Here is a 20,361-nt window from a genome sequence, read left to right as displayed (position 1 = left end):
CCTGCGAAGACATGTTAAATATCTGCTGTAAAAGTACTATAAATGTAGCTTACAGTGTATGTGAAGTGGGAGTGAATTTCGAAGCTCACATGCACACTCTCACTAGCAGCTAATAAAAACAAACTCGATTTTTATTGCCCATGATGTGTAAAAGGAGAGGTCTGACTGACCTCTGATTTGACTAATCGCGTCTCACCTTCGAATCTGCTTTCATCCAATCACAGCAGAGAGCGATAGGTTGTCCCGCCCCCAGAAACTGGATGCTGAAAAAGAACGTCATCTGCCTCATACATTTAGCTTTAGCCAAAATTAGCTAGCAGTTCAAATCATAGATATATCCTGCCGAATCAAGCGTTTTGCCTTTCAACCGAAAGCCTATGCAGGAGTTATTTACTTGGTGCTGCCCGGGTGTACAGTGCCAAACATGTATATAAAAGCCTTATTTCGATGCAGGGATATGCTGAAAGGAGAACTGATCGTGTGAAATGCTGGTTAGCTTCATCAGAGCTAGCTGAGTAGCAGGGGCCGAGAAGCGAAAGTGGCTAACGTTAACGAGGGCTAAGCCTATCACAACAAGCCTGGCTACTTTAATGTACCTGCCGTGAGCAGAAGAACAAGGACTGACTGAGATAGTTCCTTTCCTACGAAGTAAGTAACGCCTCTTTCTAGCCATATTTCTACATCGAATATTCCGCCGCTAACGTTTTGTGTTAGACAACACTTCGGCAACTGTGAACTTCGCTAGCTCGTCAGCTAGCATTAGAAGTGGCCTCAGTTACAGCTGGGGAAAAATTGTCTCGTACCTAACGTTATTTATTGCTCAAAACCAAAACTATAGTTATTTTCAGTATTTGTGAGTGTGATTGTTACAGTATATTATGTCCTGTCAATATGGAACTAGTCATTAACACACCAGCTTCTCAGTTTTGAGGGATTTAACGTTAGTTGTGGTTACGTTGCGTTTTACTTGGCATTTTTTAAAGTATTAAATTCTCAACATTAGTTTGCTAGGTATTACCTGACTAAAATAAAGGTTGAACTGGCCTACAAATTCTGGTACATGCGCAGCGTTTGGTCAAATTATCCAAATCTGTTATGTAAGATATTCCACCTCTCTCACTGTAATTATATTTTTATGTTTTTATTTTGTGATGTTTTTTTTTTTTATTATTGCCAATAATGGTGTGTATTACAACATTCAACTCAAAGTGACTGCCTTTTAATTAGTTTTCTAGCTTCTTAATTAATTTTTGCAACAGGTGTGACTCGTGTTGTTCAGCATTTAGAATGAACTTTTTCCGTGAAATGGCAAGAAAACAACATTTTAATGCTAACCTGAACCTCTATGGAGTGACTGGAGATTTTATTTACCACTATTTACATTTCGTGTAGACAACAGCAGAACTACAGCAAAAGTTCCTTCATAGTTTCTATTTTCATTATGTGCCTGTGAGACACCAGTGCAGGAGTTGGCTTGTTTTATTGCTGTGTTGTGGGTAGTTTTATTGGGTTGTTGGTGAGTATGCGGCTATGTATCTGGCAGTGTTTTTGTGTGACAGTGTGTTCCAGAAATGGCAGCATCATCAGTGGCATGTTTGTGTTGGCACCTTGATGTGAAATCCTGCACTAGCCATGCTGTTTTAGCTTATGACTGCTGTGAGTCTATGGGCTTGTCCAAAGGCATTTATCTATACCCTTTTTGTTGTGTCTCCTGACTGAATCACTTCACAAGCAGATGTTTGCCCAGATACAGTGTTAACTGGCAAGCTTGGAATAACTGGCAGATAAATTTATGCCATGAGGATGATGGGTGAACTGTCTGTATGCGCCTGAACAGAAAAAGACGAAAGTGATTTGCAGATAAATTTTCCGATAAAACTGTTTTAAATTTTTTGGATTGGCTTGTGGTAATATGCAAACCCTTTTCATGTGCTTTTGCAGTATGCCCCACAGGAATTGAGATTGCTTTTAAACAGTTTAGTTCGTGGTAAGTACTCTCTCCACTACAACTTATCGTTTTTCAGCTTTGGAGGCCTGGGAGTCAAACTGAGAGCTGACAGGTTTCTGGATACAGGGAGCCGGTATATACAAGTATACATGAAACCACTTATGATGCAGTATAATATGACACATTTACCTTCCTCCTTTTTGGCCGTAGTCTGATAGACTCCAGTCTGGTCAAGGAACGGCCCCATCATCCCTGACGCCACTGCACAGAAGATGACTGAAGCTATCTGTTCAAAGAGCACTTGTTCCAGGAAATTGTCGGCTTCTGATGCGACTTCAAAGATGAGTCATCCAAGAGGGAGATCTGTTTGTTCCACCTCTCCGATTCGCAAAATGTCAAAGATTCCACTTTAGTTATAATCTTTAAAATAACTGAGGACACTGTTACACCAGCTGATCTAGATACCTTGTTTAATTTTTTACTTCGTCAAATGTGGACGTGGCTTATGGGTACTTAATCAGCAGAAAGACGATCCCATGCTTATGAGGCAATATAAGCACATTAGTATAAATTGATTATTTTAACATGTACCCATACTGTCAGTATTGGCTTTTTTAACCAGAGATGTAAACTGCAAGTAGCAACACAGTCAAAATGTAGACTGAAAGTATAATGTTCAGCACAGCTGATCTATGAACCTGCATAGCGTAGCTGCATTTGCTTTTAGCATTGTGACAAGTGGAAATAAAAAACCATGTAGGACTCTGGGCAGTTGCTACACTTTGCACTAAAATGCATGCCGGTCTCGTCCTGTGTAAGGTCACCATTGACCGAAGGGCCTTCTACTTGAGCTGTGTACAAAACTGTTTACTTCCTCACTAATGCTAACCATGTACGAATATCTTTCTAGTGGACAGTATTAGGGATGGACCAAAGCTGTTTTTTGCAGGGCCACATACCAGTACAGGTATATATGATATATTTGTTATTGTGCAAACCCCAAAACTACTCTTTATGTTGAACAACTTTCAGTGGAGTAAAATCCATATCAATCCACTGTACATTTAAAATGAGGAAACACACTGGACTGACTATTATTCAGATGTCAAAGTAAATTTTTGCAGCTTTAGATGGTATTGTTTCTATGAGGTGATGATGACTGAGAATGTCATACTTGTCCTGCTCCAGTACGCAGAAGAGATGAAGTCCTGGAATATCTACAACTGACAATGGCTGCTTATCAAGAGCAGTATACTTGGTACAGATGTGTAGAGTGTGTCTACATTTTCTGCTCCCTTGACTGGGCATTACCAAACTTGATGAACACTGCACTGTGGGGGTTCTTCAGACATGCCATTGAATTGCTTATATTGAAATAGCTGTTTTTCACTAATCTTCCTGACAAACAGTATCATTTGCAGCCAGCTTTGCCACCTTTATCCAAACTGCTGACATTTCTGTTACTCTGTTTAGCTGTTCAGCTAACAAGAGATAATGTTACCTCGCTATATATTGGGTGTGATTGTGTCAAGTCCTTGCACACAGCATTGATCGATTCCTGATGCTGACATTGGTGTTGGTGAAACTTTCAACCGTACAGAATGTCATATCAGAAAAAATTGTATTTAGACAACACTCAAGTCACTCCTTTTATCCTATTGGGATGGTTGGTGACCTTGGCTTTGCCACTGCTTATTATGTTGTTTTGTGCTACCAAAATAAGTGGGTAATTTTATTTATAACTTGCAGGATGAAACAGGACAGTTCTCAGATTACTCAATATCCAATTCTGGCTATTTGTATTTGGTGGCCATAAATCATGAAAGCAATGATAAGCTTAAATTCCAGGAAGAGGTGACATGTTCAACATACTGCATTTCCTATGAACCCGTTCACCAGTGATCATGTTGATTAATTGCGTTCGGATCCTTTTGTGTTAGTTTATGGCTCATTTGGCCAGTAACTCAATGCAGTGTTATCAACCACGTTAGTTTCAACTAAAATCCAGCATGTCTTTAAGGTGATGAGACATTTGAGCATTAGATAGACCACTATATCAGATGCTCTTGACCTTTAATGTCACCAAACCAGAAGCAGGAAAGAGAGCTTTTATGTTAGTGGTAGTTTACTGTTGTGTGCAGTCTGTCGTCTGTGCTTGACGAGCTAATCTGGCCCTACGTGGATCCCATCAGCGGCTGACTGTTAAATTGAGTTAGCTTGTTAAAGCTGCCCTGCTTGTCTGAAGTCTGAGAGCAGTGTTTTCCTGATCCGGTCTGTTAGCCAGCTTTCAACTCTGACTTTCTAACAGACTGAACAAAAAGAATTGTGTGGTGTGACTAAATCAGACAACGGTGAGTTTTGCCACTTTTGTTGAGACTTGACTCTAAAATTGCATTTGCACTCTTTTATGGCCGCATGAACATCCACAAACACACATACAGTGTTGTTGCCGTGCAGTCTTCTTGTCACATGCTGCAACCAGTACCATCTACTGCTTCTGTTGCTATGACAACCACTCAGCTGCCACTCCAAGCTGTGTAACCATGGAGACATAAGACTGTGGGTGACATCACTCCATGGAGTTTTCAGTGCTTTACACGTCTTGCATGCCAGTTTTTATTTGTCATGTGACACTGATAGGTTGAGGTGCATATTGTGACTGTGTGTTGATGCATTTTCATGAGTCCTGAAATAACAGAGCGCTTGTCTTGGAACCGTGCGTCTGCAGTTGTTGCACAGGTGAAAGAACAAATGATTTGTTTTGGTGATTGTGCAAATGGCTTTGATATCTACTTGGTGGTACGTTGGCTGTTATGTGTGAATGCATCTGTTGTCAAGGTAATAATTCAAGTGCTTTGGGCTAGTGATGCTTTGGCTGGCCTTTGATGTGTGATCAGTGACCAAGTGTGCCTGTTTGCTTGTGTGTGTGTTTGTCGGCTACACACCTGTTGCATCTCATCTGACTTGGGAGACTGGACGGCACACAAACCACTCTGATACTGATCGCCTACTCTCCTCTAAAAGCAAACCACCATACTGAATGTGTGTCATTCTGTAGCACTCACTTTGTGCTACAGTACAGTAAATACATAAATGGGTAAATTTTCACTGATATCTTGTAAATCTCCCCAGACATGTTCTATATACTCTATATACTACTTTTTCAATTTCAAGATGGTTAAATTGCCTGCTTAGAAATTGGATGTCTCCTCCTTCATTGTAAAATTCATAATGAATGAATATACAGATATTTTTATTTCAAAAGTGTAAATACTACTGAACATCTGGCCTCAGTGTATGTGCAATGCCTGCTTCCCGTTTCCACATCACACTTGTGTAAGTTGCATATTGGACCAGAATTGACTTCTTTATTCGTTTTAATATCACAAGTCATGTGTCCTGTAAGTCCCATATGAGGACGAAAAACATTAGTTGAGGGATAAGCATGTGCTTTTCTCAAGTAATGCTGGTGCCTGAATTAAAATACACTTTCTTAAAATAATTATAGTGAAAGTAATTTCTTTTCTAGTCTGTTTTTCTCAAGTCTAAGTCATCTTTGATTTACATTTATATATATATATATATATATATATATATATATATATAACACACACACACACACCGGGTTTTGTAAAAGTTCTGTTACACGGTTTCATGATCTTTAGAGACGTTTACGTGTCAGAGTGAAAAATTCAATTAAACTGAAAGTTCTACCTTTTAGGCAGGTGTCATTCATACAAATTTGTTCTCCAGTGAAGTTGTATCAAGATGGAAGTCAAAAGAGTTGAGATATCTGCTCTCCTTCATGCTGGCCACAAGAAGTCTGACAGAGCCAAGCAGCTGAACATCAGCTGGATGACCGTCCACAGAGTCACGGAGAGGCTCAAGAATGGTGAAGATCCTTCAGGTCTTCACCATGGTGAAGACCTGAATGACTCTGTGCACAGTCATCCAGCTGATGTTCAGCTGGTTGGCTCTGTCAGACTTGTTGTGGCCAGCACGAAAGAGAGCAGATTTCTCAACTCTTTTGACTTCCATCTTGATACAACTTCACCGGAGAACAAATTTGTATTAAGGACACCTGCCAAAAGGTAGAACTTTCAGTTTGTTTAATTGAATTTTTCACTCCGACATGTAAACATCTCTAAATATCATGAAACCGTGTAACAGAACTTTTGCAAAGCCCGGTATATATATACATAATGATTAGAAAGTTTCAAGGCATAAATTGTGCACAATGACCGCAGCAACACAACAGGAACAGCTTTAAATCTCCACTACTGTCACGCAGCATCCGATAAAGCACTGCTGGTGTTAACAAGGTATTTAACAATGCTCCCAGTGGAAGATAATGCACTTGCCTGCAATGGTCTGATTACATTTCTGGTTACACTCAAGAAGTGTTGGTGAAGTACAAGTTGTCATGTGGGCATTGTTAGACAGCGGTTTGGTAGGGCTGAAGTTGATCTGCTCTGTCAGAGAAGGGTGAGACAAGTGATTGCAAAAGATGCTTAAACACTTCATATGTAAATGGGGGTGACTCACTGATTGACTCCCCTTCCTCCAGCATTCATTTGTATTGTTTTTTTGATGAAATTTAAACTGTTTTTACCTTAGACCTGTAACTGTTGGTTGCTAGGAATATAACAATGAGGAACTGAGCATTTGTCTTTAAAAAAATTTCCCCTATAGCTCTCTACACTTGTACATTAACAGACTGGTTCCTTGAGTATGTCTGCAGTGTGTTTGTAAGTAGCATTTATTGATATTTTCAGATATAATGCACAGTTTAGAAGAGCAATTTTCGTAGCCATTAAGTTGTGTCACAATCAATAGGGTTGTATAAGTTCATGTTCTCACATTACGTAACCAATTCACAAAGACTGGACATAGGAGTTCTCTCTCTTATCAAGCTGCCTGATGCTGCTGTTCATTTCGCTAATGCAGATGCAGTTATTGATAGATAACACATCCTCTACCACTCTGTGGAGTTTAATGCTCTCAGTAGCCAGTTCTGGCAGACCAAAGAAGCTTTTAGGCTTCCTCCTCTGCCTCTTTACGCATAAACCAAAGTGGCTGCGCTGTTTCTGGATATGATGAGCAATGATCACTGTTTGGTTGAATTATTCCTTTTGTATGTTTTATTTCTATTAATGAACAGTAAGAGTAATGCGCTCTCATCTTAAAAATCTGCGGGATATTTGCAGGGTTCATATTTTCCCACCATCGATGATTCATTTGAGATTTGTTATCTGTTTTTGTTGGCTGAGAAGGCATCACAACAGTAAGCCTTATTTATGTTCATAATCTGATTCGGTGCAATCCAAATGAAATATGATCACTTTAAGTGCTTTTTTTAAAATGGCTTTTGAAAGCCTTATTTCCGTTCAGTTTTATTGACCACATTGCTAAGTATGTAGAATATGGTTCAGGTAAAGTGTATGGATTTCTAGATAATATTTCAGATGTGCTTTATATGCAAAAGGTACTGGTGATTATTTAACTGTTTTGTAAAGTTTTTTTTTTTTTAATGTTTTAGTTTACTTTGACCTGTCCAGGGTGTCCCCTGCCTTCACCCTCAGTCAGCTGGGATATTCTCCAGCACCCCCTGTGACTCTAATGAGGATTAAGCGGTGTATAGATGGTGGATGGATGGATCGTTTACTCTGCTACCTTATGAAAACCTTTCTGTTTTTCATTGATCTTTTGCCAGCAGAGTTTAAGATTTTGATCCACACACGTCAACGAGAACATATATATGTAATAGTCTCCAAAGATGAAAAAACTGAAGTGATATGAAAAGTATGATCAGAGAGACAAGCAAGAGACTGCTATTTGTCCACCCTCACAGTCTTTTTTACTTAATAGCCATACAGATAAAGACCTAAGTTTTATTTTCTACTCCCTCCGGTAAAAGCTGGTATGATTGGCTCTTTGCCACAAACTCCCCCTCTTATATGTGAACACACTCATAAATATATTGGAAAGTCTCGAGTTAATGTGTGAAAATAATTCAGAAGATACAGTATCTGGTGCCGATACATTTCACTTGAATAAAGTCACGTTTAATAACACTAGTTTCACTTGTTAAAATGTTCATTGAGACAAAAACAAATTGTCACACAATGCAGTTTATGATAGAAATGGAAATAAGTTTTCAGATGGTGATCAGTTCTTTGAATTACTTGAAATAAAAGTTTCTATTTATTAAATTGCACCTGTCCTGAAATCTGCCAAACTGGACATTCTGGATGAACATTTTAAACTGTATAGCTTTGTGTCAACATTGCACAGACCTGATTATCTGTTAAATCCAAATTCAGTGTCTGATTTTCCTTTTTGTTGTCTTTTGTTGGTGTTTTTTTCCTCCTCCACAGGTAGCAGTGGGTGTCTCTAGGGCAGAGCCATGGGTGCGTTCCTGGACAAGCCCAAAACGGAGAAGCACAACTCACACGGTGAGGGCAATGGTCTGCGCTACGGGCTCAGCTCCATGCAAGGGTGGCGGGTGGAGATGGAGGATGCTCACACAGCTGTGTTGGGACTTCCAGCTCCCGGTATGACTGACTGGTCCTTTTTTGCCGTGTACGATGGCCATGCTGGCTCTAGGGTTGCCAACTACTGTTCTAAGCATCTTCTGGAACACATAATCGCTGCCAGCTTAGCGGCCGGAGGTACACAAGGTTCCCAGGGTGGATCAGGCGGCTCTGCCAGTGACCCTCCAATGCCGGTTCCTCCTACTGTGGAGGCTGTGAAAGCTGGGATCCGGACAGGCTTCCTGAGGATTGATGAGCACATGCGCAGCTTCTCCGACCTCCGTAACGGCATGGAGCGCAGCGGCTCCACAGCAGTGGGCATTCTCCTGTCCCCCGAGCATTTCTTCTTCATTAACTGCGGAGATTCCCGAGCCGTTCTGTACCGCAATTCACACGTGTGCTTCTCCACCCTTGACCACAAGCCCTGCAACCCACGTGAGAGAGAGCGCATCCAGAACGCAGGTGGCTCTGTGATGATTCAGAGGGTAAACGGGTCGCTGGCCGTATCGAGGGCCTTGGGGGACTATGATTACAAGTGTGTGGACGGCAAGGGCCCCACGGAGCAGCTGGTCAGCCCTGAACCGGAGGTGTCTGCGATGGTTCGGGCACCGGAGCAGGATCAGTTCGTTATTCTGGCATGTGACGGCATCTGGGATGTCATGTCCAACGAGGAGTTGTGCGAGTTTGTGAAATCGAGGCTTGAGGTGTGCGATGACCTGGAGAGAGTCTGCAATGAAGTGGTGGACACCTGCCTGCACAAGGTATGTACACTTCAGTTTTTTAACATTTTTAACGTTTTTTGTGTGTTTTTGTTTGTTTTGTGTGATAGCCACTGTTTTCTAAGGACTTCTAGTGACTGAAGTGTGTGGAGGAAACCATGAATGCTACAGATTACTTTTTAAAATTGATTAATCAGCAAGAACATCATTTGGATTCCAACAGAAATTGTGTGATGTGGTCAATTTGCATGAAAAAGAAAGGAGATAGATTAAGTGTTTGGGCAGTTTTAGAAAAGGACACAGTAAAAAAAATGCAAAGACTTTTAGTTTTCCAGTAGAAACTCTCATCTTTTGTAGGCTTGAATATATAAATGTTGCAGATCAGATTTCCTCCTTCATCCTTCACAGCAGCTGGAATATGCTTAATTTCAGAAGATTGCAATAGATTCACACAGTGACAAGTGTTCAGATGGAAAAAATGGCATGTGATTTATTTTTTTTTAAAGGAAATCATCCTCACTGCTTCTTCCAGCACTGCACAATGATGTCTTCTCTTATCCGCTCTGTCTTTATTTTCTCCTCCCTTCCATCTTAGGGGAGTCGGGATAACATGAGTGTTGTGTTAGTGTGTTTACCCAACGCTCCCAAAGTATCAGAGGAAGCTGTGAGGAAAGAAGCAGAGCTCAACAAATATCTGGAGACTAGAGTGGAAGGTGAGGATGGATGGATGTATGAGGAGAAAAAGAGCCAATGTTTACTATTAGTGCAAACTGTAGAGAAATGTTCAATAATTCCACCAAAAAAAAACCCAGAAGTATTTACATTCTTTGTGTGACTTCATGTCGATAGATTCCTGAAAAAATGTACTTTAAAATCAGACTCTTCTAACAGCTTTGATAGTAGCTGTGGATTGCATTGTTATTTATAATCTCAATACAAGAATAAGCCACCTCTATGCCTATCACAACTTTTGTTTGAGGTACATGTAGGTCTTCATCTTTGGTCGTGTACAGGCTTTTCTTAGAGACACAGGATCTTATTTGAACTGAAACTGTATGTCATATCTGTACGTATATTTTCTCGACTGACTGACCTTGCCGCTCTCTATTGTCTAACCTCCAGCCAAGTTAGCTCCGGCTCGCAGCAGAAGAATGACACCATCATGACCTCCTTTTCCATTTCAGCGAGCATCTCCCCTCTCTATTCCCCCTTCGCTGCTCTCCTCTCTTTCCCTCCCCAAATGCATCTCCCTGCCCCTCCTCGCTCAAACATTCTTGTTTGGATGGATTCCTCGCTCCCTTCCTGTTCTTTCTGCCCTTCTCTTTCTAATTTCATCCCATTTTTTTCACCCCCCTTCTGTGCATGAGACCCTCTAATGAACACAGAGCAGCCTTTCTAGTTAGTGGTGGCTACTGGCTAATGTTGGTTAGTGTAGAACCACAGCTGATAAGCTCTTTTAGACATTAATCCAACAGGAAATATTTTTGAAAGTTCAGAGATGAGGTAAAATTAAAATTTGCTCCCGCCATACTTTTACCAATCTGGTACCAGTTTTGTGTGTATTCAGATAATGAGAAAATGGGTTGTAATGTCTTTTGTAAAACACACAAAGAGGTAAACAGGAGCCATAATTGCACAAATTCAAATTGGCTGAAAGGCTGAGTGGGTTAGAATCATTTCAGCTTTCAGGGAGCAATGAATCGCAGTTCAGAAGTTCAAAAGCTTGTTCAGGTAAGGTTGAGTAGATATTTGGCTTAAGGTGCCGTCTAATACTAGAAGACAGAAAATGGAGGGAATAGAGAAGGAGAAGAGGATAGAGGCAGAGGAATGCTCTGGCTGAACATCGGCCTGGCCTCGCGCCACTCTCCACTCACTCGCAGGCCTCTTTCTCCCACCATCCCTCTCCCTAACACACACACACACACATTACTACAAACTGACATGTATGGTTTCCATCTTCGCTTCCTTTCTCTGCATTTGTCACATTTTTGGTCTCTGTCCTCCGTTCTGCTCCTCCTCTCCTGTCTTTCCGCAGATGTTCTTGGCCATCGTCGGCTCTGTTAATGCTTAATACTGACTTGTGTAACAACATGTCTGGTGTTGTTTTAGAGATGCTGTCAAGGCCAGGGGAGGAGGGCTTTCCAGACCTGGTAACGGTGATGAGGAACCTGTCCACCGACAGCGGCATGCCCATCCTGCCACCAGGGGGTGGTCTCGCCAGCAAGTAAGGACCACCATCTTCATGGGGACATCTTTTATTTGATGGTGTATTTGAGTGCAGGAGTCATTTTTGAGACCTAAATGTCTGGAACGAAAGTGTGAATGTGATGAAAGAGCGTTGTTGGTATTAAACAGAACTCTTTCTCACTGACCTCAAAAAGGTCAGCAACAGATCAGAACTGAGCCAGTTTTTTAAATTTACTCATAATGTGTCAGAAAATACAGCTTATCTTTTGTGCTCAACCCAGATGAGAAGGAAATACTTTTCTCAGTTTGCAGCAAGGTGTATGTTTTTTTTCTTTAGTTATTTGCCATTTACCCCTTACTGCACCTGTTTTTCCCACTTTTTTTAAGCTATGGCAGATTTTATAAATTAAATTTTTGCATTCATCTTGCAGACGCAGTGTTATTGAAGCAGTATACAACCGTCTGAACCCATACAGGGAGGAAGATGGAGTAAGTATCAGCATTCGTAATGACTAGTCTGCAAACATTTCTACAATACACACACATACACAAATCTTGAGTTCACAGCTGTGTTATTTGTTAAGTTTATGCTTCACGTATGAGTTTCACTAGACTCAGAAAGTCTCGAACTCTTACATCGATTCGTCCCATCTGGTGGACAAAGCTGGCGATTTGTCTGCATTGTATTTATTTGCACACTCAAAACCATAACAGATGAGGCGTTAAATTATTAACCTCAGGGATGGGGGTGAGCCCACCACACCTTTCCATTATGTTAAACAGCTGTGTCTCCTGTGCACGGTGCATGATGCACACCTTCCTGTCAGCCCTCATAATGGGTTTTGCATGCATGACGACACAGCTTTGTCAAAAGTGTTTCTGCTGGAACTGAGAACTTACACTTGAAAGCACTATTTGCTAATTTACTTGCTGAGAAAACTCTTAAGTTAAGCACACTCAAAGATTTCTGATTTGTTTGCCTCCCTTTCGCTGTTTTCTCTTAACACAAAGCTACCTCAAAAGACTCTAAAGCTATGCTACAATTTCAGCCGTGTTCCTGTTTTTGATTATGACACTGTGGTCTATAAAAATACAGACATACTTTCCTGCTGAAAATCAGATGCGGCTCTGCATCCTCTAGCTGTGCACTGCCAATATGTTTCATTAATAATTTTAGAAGTTTGCAGATATGAACATGCAAACACCCATACTGTAGTAGCAAATAGACAAAAATATATAAAATAAACAAAACCAAAGACCAGCAACACATTGCAAAAAGGAATATTTCACTGAAACTGTTTCATATTCTGTGAAAAGCGGGGCAGTGGCTGTAGTCTGTTTTTCACCCATTTTCATTCTGAATAAGGCATAAAAATGTCTCCAGATACTAGGGCTGGCCCGAATAGTGGTTTCTGGCCTCCGAATATTCGGGCCCTATTAAAGACGAATATCCAGATATTCGTTCCGCCCGAGGTGGGGGGGGGCTTGGGGCTGGGGGTTGCGTGTGGTGGCCTGAATATTCGGATCTGTTCGTCTGGTCTCCCGGGTCCACATTTTGCCCTCGTTTAGTCTTTAGTTAAACTGAAGAATTCTCAAACACCGGTCTTCAGCATCTTGTCTTGTGTTTATGCAACGAAGTGAAGCGTGACGTCAGAGTCGGCAGCAACCCGACCATTCGGGTGATGTTTACAAACACGAATGGAGGAGCCGAAATGAGCCGAAGAACACGGCGGGACGAGCCGAAATGGGCCGAAGGCGCAGGGAAGAGACGAGCTCCCAATATTTTCGTCTGGGGGGAGGAGGGGGTGATCGACATATGTGTATATGTGTATGTGATCACAGGACGAGATGAGCCGATGTGGGCCGAAAGCGGAGGGAAGAGAGTAACTCTTTCCGTCCGGGGGGGGGGTATTCGGATACCAAAATAAATATCCGGATAGTGCTGTAGCGAACGAATATTCGGGTCCAGCCCTACCAGATACTTTTCAAACTATTGCTGCAGTATTTATCTTTGCTCACTGTGTTCCAGAAACCCACATATGTGCGACTTCTGATTGGCTCCAGTGCATTTATTTGTGTATATGCAGCTGTAATTGTTGCAAACAACAATCAAGTATACATATAAAATGAGAAATAAACTAATAAAGGTATGTTTCTTGTGGTATCCTGCCCCAAACGTACACCTGCTCTTATGTATGAAACGTTCTGCAGCAAATCGTATCTATGGGTGCAGTGTTGTCCTCAAATGTAGGAATACTCTGTGGGCTTCTGCAGAGATCTCAACCTGCCAGCAAGTTTTACAGAAATGCCCTCTGACATAATGGAGTCAAATCTACCCGTGTGCTCCTCTTACTTTCTTCTGTTGCAGTGGATGGGTGTTTCCAATGCATATGTGAGCGTGTGTATGTGATTTTAGAGGATGTCTGTGGGGAGATGCCACTAGTTCAGTCTTTAGAATCATTAGCATCGTAGTGTTGTTATAAAGCTGTGTCCACCTGCTTATCAGCTGATCTGTCTGCTGTGTGTGTGTGTCTGCTGGTGAAAGAGATTTAAAAAGTCATGGTGGTGCCTGACTCCGTAAAGGGATCAGTGTGTGTGTCTCCTGTTTGGTAGCTTGTGCTAAGACTGATGTTCGCCTTTTTACTGTTGTCTTGGTTTGTCTGTAAGAAAATAGAGTTGCTGTGATTGTTTGCTTTGTGCACATGTGAACATGCACACATTCACACACATAAGGAGGATATTGACTGCTCTTCTTTAAATCACTATGTGTAGATTTTTAATGTGACTTTATGGATTGTAATGCTAAGCCATGAATGTTAAGATTAAAAGGAAAGAGGGGAAGAAATGTAGGCTGCATGTCATAGCAGTGTTTAGTGTATCTATCCAAATATTACTCTGGCAAAATGACTTATTACTCGCATAAGTACTACTAAATCCCAGAGGAAAAACGAGGGCTGAATAGATTCAGTTTCCAGCCAAAATCCTGATTCGAAACAATGCAATTAGCAAATCACAAAAGCTGAAATGCAGGATATGCTTCATGCAGTGGGCCTGACCCAGGCGTTTACTGAACTTAAGGTTGACGTAGAAAAAATGTGCCGCGGTGACGTACATGTTATGTTTGCACTGGGTGCTGCTATGATTGGTGGAACTCATAGGAGGCGGGCCAAAATTGCAGAAAAGTTGCGGGGATTGGAAAAAATTGCAGCGTCGCGCAAAATGCACAGAGATTTGTTGAATTTGCGTTAACTGTTGCGATCACAACATGGCGAATTCCTGGAGTGACTGAGTGTTTGCATATGAGGTGTGATGGTGGCACAAGTCAGTAGCAAGACTTTCACTCAGAAAAGAGGAGTTCAATCCAGTGTGGGACTGTTGTTTTTAATTGTAACCGACTGAATATAAAATCTTTACTTGTTATTGCTGCTTTCAGTTGCAGTTTTGTCAGGCTGATACACCAAAATTACTCGGTTAGGTTTAAAAACACTAAAATGGCTAAAATAGACGCTTTAATGATGTTAAGCACATGCTTGACAGACAAATTTGTCACATCCGCAACAAGTTTGTGCATTTCCTTGGTTTCCCATCTAAACGGAGCAACTGGAACACCACCACCTTTCTGAACAGTTCAGAGGTTTTACATGCACTTATTTGCTAGAGCTCTCCTATATAATCAGTTTTTTTTTAAAGCCCTTTAAGCAGGCTGCGCAAGTCAAATCCCAATAGCAAAAAAAAAAAATCACACTTAGGCTTTTTCCCAAATCTTTCGGCGCTAGTGAGAATGAAAGATAGAATGGCTTGCATCTACATATTTTATTCCTTTGTGAACTGGCAACATAATTTGCCAAATTAGTGTCAATAATAATTGGTCAAATATGTTGACAAAACAACCATCATCTTGTTTTGTTTTGACCCAATCAAAAATATAGTCCGTCCAAACAGACCAAAACTGGGAGCATGATCAGGGACTAAGATACGATTTAGATCAGACAGGAGTGAAAACTGCCAACATCTGTTGATATATTTCAAGCAAAAACCTTTAAGAGTCAATATATAATTGCGGGACTTTCTGTATCATATTGTTGACATTTTTGATGTTTCAGGCCTAAAATCAAACACAGGATAACCAAACACAACATAACATTTTAGAGAAAGATTATTCTAAATATGGAATAAAATTGAAACTGGAAGTTATTCATATAGATATTGTAGTAAACCTGTTGACTACTTTATATTAAATAACTCAAAACAGCCATGGAGTCTTCCAGTCTTTTCTTCAGGAGGAAATGACATCATGAGGAGCAGGTCATGTGATCTGGAATTAACACACTTCTTTAAGAGGTGTGCAATTTGTTATTTTCTATATGAAATTTGATATATTGCCAAAAATGAAATATGTCATGATTATCTCAACATAATAAAAGAACACAATCAAAGCAATTTTTGAGTAAACTCATTATAGGGTGGTTGTTATTAAATTCGTACAGTTATTTTAGTGATATCCAGTCACTTTCTATTAATACGTGATTGTTCCATAATAAATAATTATGGAATTTGTAAAGACATGATCAGAATGAGCATAAAAACCAATATTTTTCTTTTAATAAAAATGTGTGCAAAATACATCCCATGGACTTCAAAAGTCCCTCAATTATATACTGACCCTGAATAATGACTGATGGCTGCTGGAGCTTAAACAGGAGCTTTACCTTCTTTAAAACTAATAACAGATATCACATCAGAGCAGCACAGATTTCATTCTTCGCAGCTGAAGTTTTGTCGGTTTGTGCTACAGTCCTCAGCTACACTGCACTCACACACATTGATAAGGGATGTATCGACTTGTCTAACTGTGTGTTCACCCTCTGATTAACGCAGCCCTCCTGTTTCATTTGGTAAGTGATGACATATATAACTGTTACACCCCACCCACCCTTTTCTTCCAACCCCTCATCCACACACATGCATACAAACACACACACACACATTCTTCCAGGCATGTAAGTGGTGACCTGCTCTGTATACTCCCCCCTGTCACGCCTCCATCAGTCTCTACTCCCTGCTCTGGTCGCCTCTCCGGCATGTGGAGCTCCATTTAGAGTTTAAGGCGTGTTCGTGTGCTCGTGACGGATGGATGTCTGTGTGCAAACGTGACTGTCCAGGTGTGATGAGGTGTTTCTGGTCCTGTCCGTCCCTCTCGCCCTCTCTGGCAAAACACACAAACACGCATGCACTGGTCCTACACGCATGCATCGCTGTCTCACTCTCTTACAACTGCACGCAAACATATTCCAGTCTCCGTTTCTGTGTCACCCCCCTGCAATAAGACGAAAGGCCTTGGAGTCGGTATGTCGGCGTATTGTGGCAGATAGGAAGCTATATTCAGAGGTTTAACGTGTGCCCTGGCTTCCATTGCTGTTGTAAATGCTTTATTTTGTTATTTATGTCGTGTTGATCAGAGGAAAACTGTCCTTGAAGTCCAGGCTGAGGGGTTAAAGCACTGAGTGTGACTTTAAAGTTCCGTGTTGATAACGGTGGATCCTCTATTTTTTTTTCTCTGTTTCTGTTTTCCTTCTTCCATCATATTCTACCCTCCTCCTCCTCCTCCATGTTTCTCTTCTCATTCCCTCTTCCTTTCCTCTCGCAGACTGGAGCGGATTTGGAGTGCCACTGGTAGCTGTCCAGCACAACTGCCCGATCCAAAACGACAGGACCACTATTTCCACACGAGATCACGCCCATAGTCACCTTTTAATTTCCTCTGGGATTTCTTTTTAATTTCACTTTTTTTTCTTTTTTCTCCACACTGAGAGATTAATGGAAGCAGAAATATCGGTTTGTAGAAACACACCCAACATGGAGGACTGCAAAACAAATTGTGTTGGCTCTTTTTATTGAACAAAAACTGCATTCACGTTCCGAAAGCAGGACATCCAGAGTATCGGAGGAGAGGCAAACAAGCACAGCTTCTCTTGCCCCTTTGTTTTCTTGCTTTCTTTGAGGTGGTCGTTTTTGTTGTGGATTGACAGAGAGGTGAGAGCAGCCCAGCTCTGGATTCTTTGGGGTTCTTTTGGTGCCTTGCTCAGAACTGAGAGAGAAGGGAGGACCTCACAACCCGACAGCCAGCCAACCGCTACCAAAAACCAGCCGCTCGCAGGTGTTTGAGACTGAATAGACTGAAGTGGTTTTGTGGCATTATTTGTTTGTTTTTTTTGAAGTGTGAACTTTTCTGGGAGCTGATCGACCACACGAGCCTGAGATCCCCACTAAGCTACGCTCTCCAGTCCAGGTCCAGGGGCGTTTCTGCACCCGGCTCCAACAAAACCCACCAATCAAAGACCTCCGAGGAGCATTTTTGGGAGTCCGTTTGGCAACAGATTTCAGTTGGGCTCCCCCGTATTGAGCTGAAACAGGATGTGGGCTGGCGGCTGCAGACAGGTTGAACTCATGACGACTCCTCTTTGCACGTCTCTGCTCACTTCCTCTCCTCTCGTCTCCTAAAGGACGCTGTCAAACAGACGATTCGTCACTCTTACCTTCTTGTCTCTCCTCATCTTCGCCTCCTCCATCTCTTCGCGTGTCAGAAGGGACTCGGCCGTCTCCTGCATCGGCAGACGTCGCCAGAATCATAAGCTTTTGATCCTGCTGTTGTTAAAGATATAGAAAGATAGAAATGATTATATATTAAATTCGTATATAGATATATATATATAAACACATAGATATATATTTTGATTTGTTTGTTTCATCTAATTTCCCAGCATAGGAATCGTTGTGGCCTAATGTGCGTGTCTGTGTGTCGCAGCGTTCCCACACAGCGGCGTTCCAAAGACAGGGTTTAGGGTGAAGGAATTCCAACCTCACTTTCTTCTCTCAACACGTGCACACTCGGTCCTGCTCACGCTACAACTCGCCTTTTCTATCTTTCCAGTATCCCGTGTGGGGAAAAAAAAAGCCTCTTTTTTGTTTCGATTGAAAAAAAATTCTGTCATTTACCTTTTAAAAACGATTTTTTAAATGTTTTTTTCGGTTTCTACGGCTTATCTGAGTGCTATCGCTGCGGTCCTGTTCCAGACGGATAAAACGAGGGGAGCACCACACACACCTTGTACAGCATATTTGGGAGAGAAGTTTTTTTTTGTGTGTGTGTGTTTCACTGTATGAAGTAAAGGAGGGACACTGTGGACGGAGGAGAATGAGGATCTACACATGGAGTTTGGTTCACACTGTTAATGAAAACGCTGATATGTTTCCACGGTTACCGTCACGGACTTTACCTAACAAGGTGCTGAGAAAAAAAGCCCCGGTGTGACTCTGGATTAACCCGGAATCTGTTTCATTTCACCAAGCACTAAAAAACCCACAGATTTTTCAGTCATTTTGAAACAAATACGTGGATACACACACTTTGAGAGTGTATTCTTTCCTTTAGATGATTTAAAATACGCTTTAAATATATACACACCTGTAATATACACTTTTTTCAATCATTCAATGGCAACTTCATCGTGCTTTATTCCTGAAGTGGTGGTATTGAAAGAGAATGGGCCTGACAGTTTGCTGGCTGGTTAATGTTCTTGTGGTACACTTGCTCTTGGTGCCATATGACGAATAGGTACTTGAATGTGTAGTTCTTTTTGCAGTTGTTTTAATGCAATGATTGCTTTTTTTCTTTGTTTTTGTGGTGGAGGGAGCGGGAGGGGTGGGATCTATAGCGGTGCATGTTTTGTGACTGAGGGAGGAGTGTATTTTGTGTGTGAGATGCACTGGGCGGGTGGGCATGACGTGTTCGGCATGGTGGAAACGCAACGTTAAAGAGAAAGAGAGCGACAGAAGAACAGCTTGGAGAGAAGTAGAACACATTAGGATCCTTGGTTTTGCTTGAATTGAGTTTGATTTTCTGTTTAAACCTCAAAGCAACATATTTTTCCCTGTCTGATTCGATACTGTTCCTAAATCATTCCCATCGTGGATGTTATAGGTCTTAACTTCTGCCTTTTTCAACGTTGTTTCAGGTTTCACCACACCAAACACGGTCTTCTGTTTAGGTTTATGTTTAAGCTACATCAGACACTGGGCTCAGAGAGGAATTAAGGGAGGGACGGAGGGAGAAAACATTTATTTTTCTGAATGTAATTATTCATTATTCACACTGATTCCACTGCATGGACTGAATACGAGCTGCACTGCAGCGTCACACTCTCTCCTCAGTCATTTGATGACAAAACAAGCTCTCTCGGCTTCCTTTGTTTTGACAAAAGTATATAAACTTGACCATTATTCTGGTTGTGGAATATAATATCAGAACTCACGCGGGAAGATTTCACTTCACACAGAGGAGACTTTGGAGGTTCGGTGATGCCTGAATGATTTGACCCTGACTTGTTGCTATGATTTGCGGATATGTTAAGTAAAGAGAATTTTACAAAGCATATTGTGTCGTGAACCTGTCAGTTATTGTGGGATGGCTGGGTCGATGGAACGTTGAAGGCGCCAGAAGGGAGAATTTGGCAACACAGCATCAGATAAGACATTCCTTGTGCGTTTTTTTTGTTTGTTTTGTTGTGATGAAAATTAACCTGAAAACTTCCCTCTGGTGTCTGTGATCACTCTTCATATACAGTCTGTTAAAACTAACACAAATATGATGGCAAAGATGCATCTCAGATTGTTTTTATTTATTCCAGCTCTTATTAAAATGCTGTATTTTGAGGACAGAATGAGCTAACCTTTACCGTTGACAGGACTGATAGAGGGGAAGGGAAATGTTTCTGCATCTTCTAATTCCCTGGTATGCTATTGTGATGTTTACACAAGGTACCGTGAACATAAGCATCAATAAAAGATGGATTTAAGTTTAAACCACTATGCTTTCTTGCTACCTTGAAATATCAGCTTTGTCTCTTTGTGAACGTTCACTGCTCAGCTCAACACAAGAGAAGTCGTATTTAATTTAGTGACTTTGTAATCTTAT

General features: G+C 41.3%; 1 protein-coding gene across 2 annotated transcripts; it reads left to right on the top strand.

The window, feature by feature from the left end:
- The first annotated feature begins 258 nt into the window (after window positions 1-258).
- Window positions 259-20,249, top strand: ppm1ba (protein phosphatase, Mg2+/Mn2+ dependent, 1Ba). Of its 2 annotated transcripts, XM_051959538.1 has the most exons (7): window positions 259-648; window positions 8,326-9,242; window positions 9,796-9,913; window positions 11,310-11,424; window positions 11,819-11,876; window positions 16,266-16,282; window positions 17,035-20,249. In XM_051959538.1, coding segments are annotated over exons 2-7 (1,197 nt in total). In that variant the 5' UTR covers window positions 259-648; window positions 8,326-8,354; the 3' UTR covers window positions 17,036-20,249. The 2 variants fall into 2 exon arrangements, with proteins under 2 accessions (XP_051815498.1, XP_051815497.1); XM_051959537.1 differs by lacking the exon at window positions 16,266-16,282.
- The last annotated feature ends 112 nt before the right edge of the window (window positions 20,250-20,361 follow it).

Source organism: Acanthochromis polyacanthus, chromosome 15 (assembly GCF_021347895.1).
Source record: "Acanthochromis polyacanthus isolate Apoly-LR-REF ecotype Palm Island chromosome 15, KAUST_Apoly_ChrSc, whole genome shotgun sequence".
Taxonomy (NCBI): domain Eukaryota; kingdom Metazoa; phylum Chordata; class Actinopteri; family Pomacentridae; genus Acanthochromis; species Acanthochromis polyacanthus.
This window is presented reverse-complemented; position numbering and strand designations above follow the sequence as displayed.